Source organism: Mus caroli, unplaced genomic scaffold, assembly GCF_978045245.1.
Source record: "Mus caroli unplaced genomic scaffold, Mus_caroli_1 scaffold_19, whole genome shotgun sequence".
In the NCBI taxonomy this organism is placed as follows: Eukaryota; Metazoa; Chordata; class Mammalia; order Rodentia; family Muridae; genus Mus; species Mus caroli.
Genome location: NW_028227274.1, coordinates 60483559 through 60492079, shown reverse-complemented (window position 1 = coordinate 60492079; position 8521 = coordinate 60483559). Strand labels below are relative to the sequence as shown.

At 45.9% G+C, this 8521-nt stretch overlaps 1 protein-coding gene across 1 annotated transcript; it reads left to right on the top strand.

Moving 5' to 3' along the window:
- The first annotated feature begins 4984 nt into the window (after positions 1-4984).
- Adrb2 (adrenoceptor beta 2) lies at positions 4985-7102 on the top strand. The gene has a single exon (XM_021151090.2). It carries the CDS (start codon positions 5194-5196, stop codon positions 6448-6450), a length of 1257 nt encoding a protein of 418 aa, XP_021006749.1. The 5' UTR covers positions 4985-5193; the 3' UTR covers positions 6451-7102.
- The last annotated feature ends 1419 nt before the right edge of the window (positions 7103-8521 follow it).

Genomic DNA, 8521 nt, shown 5'->3' with positions numbered 1-8521 from the left:
TGGATCACACTTGAGGCTCCGAGAGCGAAGATGACTTGTCGAGGTTACTCACAACGCCATGGCTTTTGTGGGATTAGATCTAAGGTGTGCTCATCTCCCACTCATGGCCTATCTATTCATCCAATGCTTCCCTCCCAGCCAGACATCCATCGCTTACACATCGTTCATTATTCAGCTCCTCTCCTACTCAGCAAGAGAATCAGGCACAGATCCCTGGCCTGGGTCTGGGTATCCCTCACACCGTAAATGCTTGCAACGTCTCCCTTATATCCTTAGGAGGATACTTTTGTACCAGCTTAGGAGAACTAGAGAGAATATTTAGTCAGATAATTTTCTATGGGGTTTAATTCTCTTGCAAAATGCCAATCGAGAAAGCTGTTGATGTTTAGTCCCTTTGAATGATTAAGTTGTTGTTTTTTGTTTTTGTTTTTTTTTTTTTTTTTTCAGGTCAAAGAGTCCTGTATGTGGTCAACTGAATTATCCCCTCCCTCCTGCCTCCTCCCCCTCCCTTGTTCTAATTTTAATGCCTTCTCCTTTTGTCCAAGGCCTCTGGGATGTAGAGAATTTATTAGCGTGTCTCTCATAAAAACCGGAGCATAGCAGGAAATTAAATTCATCTGACATAAGCACCTGTTTGGAGAGCTTTGCTGGTTGCGCTGCTCCACTTCACAGTTGCCAAGGTGATGGCGAAGTGACTGGCGGCTTGTTTGAGGATGGTCCAGATATCAATGTTAACATCATCAACTAAAGGAAGCACTGTTGGCAGAGAAATCGGACATAGTGGTCCAGGGTATCCCAGACCCAGGAGGAGACATCTCAGAGGGATCCTGTGGAGAACTCAAGAAAGAAAAGAGAGAGGTGATTGCTTTGAGTGGCCTCAAGGGGGCAGACTTAAGAGTCATGCACATAGACGGAAGGAAGACAGATTTTAGTTCGAAATCTGGACAAGTGGAAGCAATACACTGTGAAAGATGCCCGTGGGGGTTTTCCTCACAAGAGTTTAGGGAGCACACCTTGTAAAACAAAACAAAACAAAACAAAACAAAACAAAACAAAACAAAACAAAACAAAACAAAACAAAACTAAGATTCTTCATCCCAAATCATTACCACACCATACAACTAGACAACTCGAATGCTAGTAGTAATAATTTTCAGGTTCATTTCTCTCTCTGGAAATCCTGGTTCCTTTTCTCAAGGGAATGGTGTTTTGTCTACCCTTATCATAACTCAAAAACAAATTGCATATTACTCGTACTCAAAGGGGTTCTTTCACACCTGATATGGCGAGACAAAAATGCATTCTAAATCTAGCTTTTAATGCCAAACTATACCGCGAAGGGAATAACTATCTCTTCCTGGTGGTAGCATGCTAAGTACTTCATGTGCTTTTAACCTCATTTAACATAAACATAGTGAGATCATTCTGCCCAGAGATATTATCAAAAGATAGTCATGCTAAACAAAGGGATTCCACAGATGCTTGTCTGCCCAAGAATCATGAAGATGGAAGAATTCTTGCCGGAGCCAAGACCCAGCAGCAGGTTTCTTAGCAGTCCAAAGAGTGGTGTGTGGGGCATTCTTTGACAGTACAGAGCCTCACTCCTGTTCAAATACTCACTAGATAAATCAAACTGTTTTTGATTCCTGTTTGGCAGGCAGGAAATGGCAAATCAGTGTCTTAAGGGATTGACAGAATATGTAATTAGACACCATCAATCACCATAAAAGAGCTCGGTTTTTCTTACATCAGATAAACGCAGCTTAGTCGAAAGTAGTATTACTTAAGTCAGTAAGGTCGCAAGATCCATAGGCAGCCTTAGCAGACTTACTCACTGTGAAAGGAAACAAATCACTGTTGCTAGGTAGGGAGAGGGTAGGGCCAGACTCTTAAGTTTCCTAACACCTTGAACAGGACACGCCCCATTTCTTCATGCTCCTCTTTTTTTTTTTTTTTTCAAACTAAAGGAAATAAACAAAATGCTCTACTAAGCTTTTCCCTATTTTAATTGTGTCTAGACTTAGAATCCTAAAAGGAGGTCAGAGAAAAGATAACATTCTGAAATGCCTGCCTCAGCGGGGAAGACTATGCCCATTTGTCAAAACTGGTGGGGAATGTCACGGGACCTCCTTTTTTTTTTTTTGGTTTTTCGAGACAGGGTTTTTCTGTGTAGCCCTGGCTGTCCTGGCACTCACTTTGTAGACCAGGCTGGCCTCGAACTCAGAAATCCGCCTGTCTCTGCCTCCCGAGTGCTGGGATTAAAGGCGTGTGCCACCATGCCCGGCTTAGGACCTCCTTTTTTAACCAATGTTATTTCCTCTTCTCCATTGAGTATGTATGAGGCTTTTAAAAGATGTTTCCCAAATTATATAGCTAAAGCTCGGGGTGACTTAAGTGCACAGCAAATAAAAGATTGTGTTTCTCCTAAAAGGGTTCTGCCTGAGGCTTTTTGTTGTTGTTGTTAGGGGAAGGTTAAACTTTGTGCTTATTTATTCCATACCTTCACCAACAGGAAGTAGGTTTCAAGTGTTTTAGTTCCACAATTCTGAGTAGATGTGTATTTAAAGAAAGGTTGTTGCCTAACACAAAGCCTCTTCCTAAAATGCACCCAGTTTTGGAAAACACAAATACAAAGTGGGTGTGCTTTGAAAATTGTGTGAACAGAAGAGATCTTTAATTGATATTTGTGGGGTTTAGGGGAAATATTTTTGAGGCACTATCAAAAAAAATGTGTCATTGAAGGAGGCCGAAGGGCCCATGTAGGTTCCATTTCTAAGCCCCATTTCTCAAGTAAACACTGCACCTACTTTTTTTTTCACAAAGTGCTTCACTGTTGTTCTGTTAGAGGAAATGGGTAATGTGTTCTAAAAGAGTAAGTAAATTACCCAAAGTTCCGGCCAGTGGTGGCCCACGCCTTTAATCCCAGCACTTGGGAGGCAAAGGCAGTCGGATTTCTGAGTTCGAGGCCAGCCTGGTCTACAGAGTGAGTTCCAGGACATCTGGGGCTCCACAGAGAAACCCTGCCTCCCCCCCCCCCCAAAATGGCCCAAAGTTCACTGACAAACTCGCACTTGTCTGATATTTAGCTATATAACAGCACTTATGATAGCCAAAGAATTTGATTCTCACTCATCACAATGAAAATGGCTGGCATTCTCTCTCTCCCTCTCCCCCCCCTTCAAACCTGCAGCACACCCCCTTAGAGATGGAGAGAATTTGATCCCATTGGAGAATCGAGCTAAAAATACCACCATGGAATTGTGGGAAGGATTAAATGCAATAATGCATAAAAGGCACATAGCAGAATGTTCTCTAAATGTCAGCCATTGTTATGTTATTATGTAATCTACAAAGTATGTTTGCTTACTCCGTGTGAAAGACTTTCGGTCTATCAAACATAATACAAGTGAAATCAAACCTTGAAAATTAATTTTTTCCCAACAGTCAAGACATTTGCCAGCTGCAGAGATTAGCATTTCATGAAATCTTAGTCTTGGTCTGAATTTTTTTAATGGGAAGGAACAACTATCCTTTTTTTCTGTAGTTTTAAAATGAACTCCACAAAACATGTTTTTAATATAGTGAATTATATGAAATTGTGGGGTGGGGGGTTAAAGGCAGAAATAGCCCAATGGTGGCACATTCACTGACACAGCCTAAAAGATTAGCAAATTACCCAGCCAACACATACAATTAATACAATTAATATTTTTATAGTTAAAGCAGAGTTACTAAAGAAATTGTTTGAAAAGAAAATTATGCAGACTGGAAAGACAGCTCAGTGCTTAAGAGCATTGGCTAATCTTCCAGAGAACCAGGGTTCAATTCCCAGTATTCACAAAAGGCAGCTTGTGAGCTGATACTATCTGTATATTCAGTCCTAGGGTATCTGATGCTTTCTCCTGACCTCCAAAACAGGCACAAATGTGGTGCACAGGCAAATGTAGAGATAAGACTCCCATGCACATAACATAAATAATGTAGTTTAATTTTTTAAATTGTAAAACTGAAAATGGTTGCACTTGCATTTTTATTTTCAGCACATCCCCAGATATCCACCATATAACAAGAAAATGATGCCACACTCCTAAGAAGTAAGAATAACACCTTCCCAACTCTACCCAAATGTGTATACTTCTAGGTCTAAAGAAATGCAAAGGATGAAGTTACTGCCTTGGTGCAGTTCTCAAGGAGGGAGGATGCCAAAAAAATATTTTTTCACAAAGTGTGCTGAGAAACTCTGTAGCTGTTGGAGTCATCTCCTGTGCTCTTGCCAAATAACTGAAAGGGGATACACTGGATGTCTGTGAATGAGGTGTCACTTATGAGTGCTAGAAGCGGGTGGTATCTGGATGAGGATACTGGTGTCTGAGTGGTCCGCACTCCAGGAGCGCTTATGTGCGTTTCTTTCCTCATGCTTCTGGGTGTTCCTGGGTTTGTTTATAGCCACCTCTCTGTTGGACCAGGAGACAGCTGTCGTCTCCAGAATGGGTGAGCGGGCGCGGGTGTGTCTTGGTGGCTGTGGCTGTGGTTCGGCATAAGTCTGAGCATGTCCTGGTCGTCAGGGTGCGTTTGTGCCTGTGTGTGCGTGTCCGGGTGAACTTGCTCTTTCTATTCCTAAAAGAAAATGCACCCTGCGCTACCGGCGTCCAGAGACCTCTCAGCCCGCACAGGTGACCTGAACGGACAGGTATTACCTCCAGACAGCGCCTGGTTGGCGGGTCGCACAGCAGCCCCAGATTTCTCTCTCTGGTGCCCCAGCTAGGGTAGCTGGAAGGGAGTGGTGGCCTGGCCTCCGGGGAGCCGCTGGGCCCCGCCCGGGCTAACCCCAGGAGGAGGCGGGCTAGGCTGGGAGGGTTGGCCCTTGGTGCCTCGCCCCTCCGGGCATCCGGCCGTGCCATTGGCCCAAAGTTGTTGCACGTCACTGGGCAATTCCCCTAAAGTCTGGTGCACATAACGGGCAGGGCGCACTGCAAGGCTGCTTCTCCCGCGTTCAGGCTGCGGCTGCAGGCACCGCGAGCCCGGAGCACCCACGAGCTGAGTGTGCAGGACGCACCCCAGCACAGCCACCTACGGCCGCTGAATGAAGCTTCCAGGAGTCCGCCCCCGGCCGGCTGCGCCCCGTCGGAGGTGCACCCGCTGAGAGCGCCTGGGCACCGAAAGCCGGTGCGCTCACCTGCTAGCCTGCCAGCCATGGGGCCACACGGGAACGACAGCGACTTCTTGCTGGCACCCAACGGAAGCCGAGCGCCAGACCACGACATCACTCAGGAACGGGACGAAGCGTGGGTTGTGGGCATGGCCATCCTCATGTCGGTTATCGTCCTAGCCATCGTGTTTGGCAACGTGCTGGTCATCACAGCCATTGCCAAGTTCGAGCGACTACAAACCGTCACCAACTACTTCATAATCTCCTTGGCGTGTGCTGATCTAGTCATGGGCCTAGCGGTGGTGCCGTTTGGGGCCAGTCACATCCTTATGAAAATGTGGAATTTTGGCAACTTCTGGTGCGAGTTCTGGACTTCCATTGATGTGTTGTGCGTCACAGCCAGCATCGAGACCCTGTGCGTGATTGCAGTGGATCGCTATGTTGCTATCACATCGCCCTTCAAGTACCAGAGCCTGCTGACCAAGAATAAGGCCCGAGTGGTCATCCTGATGGTATGGATTGTATCTGGCCTTACCTCCTTTTTGCCTATCCAGATGCACTGGTACCGTGCCACCCACAAGGAAGCTATCGACTGTTACATGGAGGAGACTTGCTGTGACTTCTTCACGAACCAGGCCTACGCCATCGCTTCCTCGATTGTGTCTTTCTACGTGCCCCTGGTGGTGATGGTCTTTGTCTATTCCCGGGTCTTCCAGGTGGCCAAAAGGCAGCTGCAGAAGATAGACAAATCTGAAGGAAGATTCCACGCCCAAAACCTCAGCCAGGTGGAGCAGGATGGGCGGAGCGGCCACGGACTCCGAAGGTCCTCCAAGTTCTGCTTGAAAGAGCACAAAGCCCTCAAGACTTTAGGCATCATCATGGGCACATTCACCCTCTGCTGGCTGCCCTTCTTCATTGTCAATATCGTGCACGTTATCAGGGACAACCTCATCCCTAAGGAAGTTTACATCCTCCTTAACTGGTTGGGCTATGTCAACTCTGCCTTCAATCCTCTTATCTACTGTCGGAGTCCAGATTTCAGGATTGCCTTTCAAGAGCTTCTGTGCCTTCGCAGGTCTTCTTCGAAAACCTATGGGAATGGCTACTCTAGCAATAGCAACGGCAGAACGGACTACACAGGGGAGTCCAACACATGTCAGCTGGGGCAGGAGAGAGAACAGGAACTGCTGTGTGAGGATCCCCCAGGCATGGAAGGCTTTGTAAACTGTCAAGGTACTGTGCCTAGCCTTAGCGTTGACTCCCAAGGAAGGAACTGTAGTACAAATGACTCGCCACTGTAATACAGGCTTTCTACCCTCTAAGACCCCTCCCTGACAGGACACTAACCAGACTATTTAACTTGAGTGTAATAAATTTAGAATAAAATTGTATAGAGATTTGCAGAAGGGGGGAGCACATCCTTCTGCCCTTTTTTTTAAATTTTATTTTATTTTTTAAGCTGCAAACAAGAGAGAGAGAGAGAAACTGTATTTGAGTGCTTATTGTTTTCTTGTATAGTTCAGTTCCTCTTTGTATGGAACTTAAAGGTTTCTGTCTGGAGAGTGTTGGTTCTGGAGGACTGAGTCTGTCTGTCTGACTGTCTGTCTGTCTGTCTGTCTGATGTTTTCATGTATCTACCTCACTGGTCAAGTATTAAGGATGATAAATATTGCTGCTGGAAATCCATATCTAAAGGAGAGAGTTTTCTTCCTGTACCCTTGGACTTGAAATATCCTGTGTCTTGGACCTTTCTGCTGTGACAATGGGCCCTTTCTCTCTCACTCCACTTATTTACTCAAATGGAGTGTTGCAGGCAGGGATTTGAGGGACAACATCAGTTGGGTTTTTTGGGGGTTTTGTTGTTGTTGTTGTTGTTTTTTGTTGTTTGTTTTGGGGTTTTTTGTTGTTTTTTGTTTGTTTGTTTTTGTTTTTTGTATTTTGTTTTTTGTTTTTTTGCTGAGCAAAGTCTAAAGTTTACAGTAAATAAATTGTTTGACCATGACTTCATTGCACCTGTTTCTTCAAAACCTCTTGACTCTGGAGTGTCCTTGTCTCTCCCACTGGAAACCACAGGTAAACTATGTGTCATGACTGCTGAGTGGCTTAATGTGTCAGAGTACCAGAATGGCATGCACCGATTGCCTAGCCCTTCTGTGTGTGTCTTTGGAGCTCCAGATGCAAACCTGTGCCTTCCCTAACTTCACTTGTGTCCCAAAGCAGTCCCGCCTATTCCCAGCATAACCCAGTATGTGTCCTACAGTTGCTCTTCTGTGCTGTCACTCCAGAAACCCTGACTCACGGAAACAGAGTTATGGGCGTATGTTTTTGTCCCCACATGCTCCTGACACCCACCTTCCAGCCCTACTCGCTTAATAACTGTGTATATTTATATCGCTGCCATCTCTTACAGTAGTGCCCTTTGTACTGCGTCAGGGCTTGGTGTGTTCAGGATGAGGAAGATGTTCTGTGTAAAAGCTGTTCAAGCATCTAGGAATTCCGAGGGAAATCAAAGGCCTCGGTCAGAAAGACAGAGCAAAGCTTTAAAAACCATAGCTGGTGAATGCTTCACGCCCTTCAGCCTCTCCTTGCTCCTGTCTGCTGTCCCGTGTCTTCTGTTTCCCAATTCTCTGCACTTCTGTGTAAACCAGGCTTCTCCATGTCTGGCATTCCTGTGCATTATATGATGATATTTGGCGGCAGCCCTGTACCCAGTAAATTCTGGTAGCACCCCCCTCAAGTTTACAAATAATTGCCAAGAACAACTTCAGCCACGACTTGTTACCCCCTAAGGGTAAAGTACTGCTTAGTAGAGCCGGCTGTAGACTTTGCAAACCTAAATCATTACTACAAAGGTTCTATTTTTGACACCTAGGAGAGGGGTTTTTCCCAGTTCACTCAGTTGTGACAGCCCCTCAGCCCCTCCTCTTTCTTCTTCCTCATGGTGCCTTCTAAACTTGTCTTCCAGCTGCCCAGGTAGTTACCAGAAGAAGTTAAGGTTTTAGACTCATGCACGGAGTCCTTTGGGAGGGTTTATCAGGAGAGGTGAGGCCCGCAGGGCTCTTACTGCCTGTTTGCAGAGAGATTATAATACTGTTAAGAGGCACAGAGAGAAATCACAAAAGTAAACACATTTCTTCTTGCAGCCCCTTTCTATTTTTGCCAGTGTGTCTGAGCCAGAGCTCGGCCCAGGTTTCACGGAGCGGATGGCCCTCCTTGGCAACACTGGGCTGGAAAGGGTCAGCCTTCAAGGTTCGACATCATTTCTTTCACTCGGAAAGCTGACTCCACTTCTATGTCCCCTACTGTCCGAGGTCCCCTCTGCTTCTCGAAAGCTCAGCGGTGGTGATCACTGATCCCTCAGAGGGAAGCAAA

What these genes read in the sequence shown, in the direction of transcription:
- Adrb2 (XM_021151090.2), top strand. Translation starts at nt 5,194, where the DNA reads ATGGGGCCACACGGGAACGACAGCGACTTCTTGCTGGCACCCAACGGA.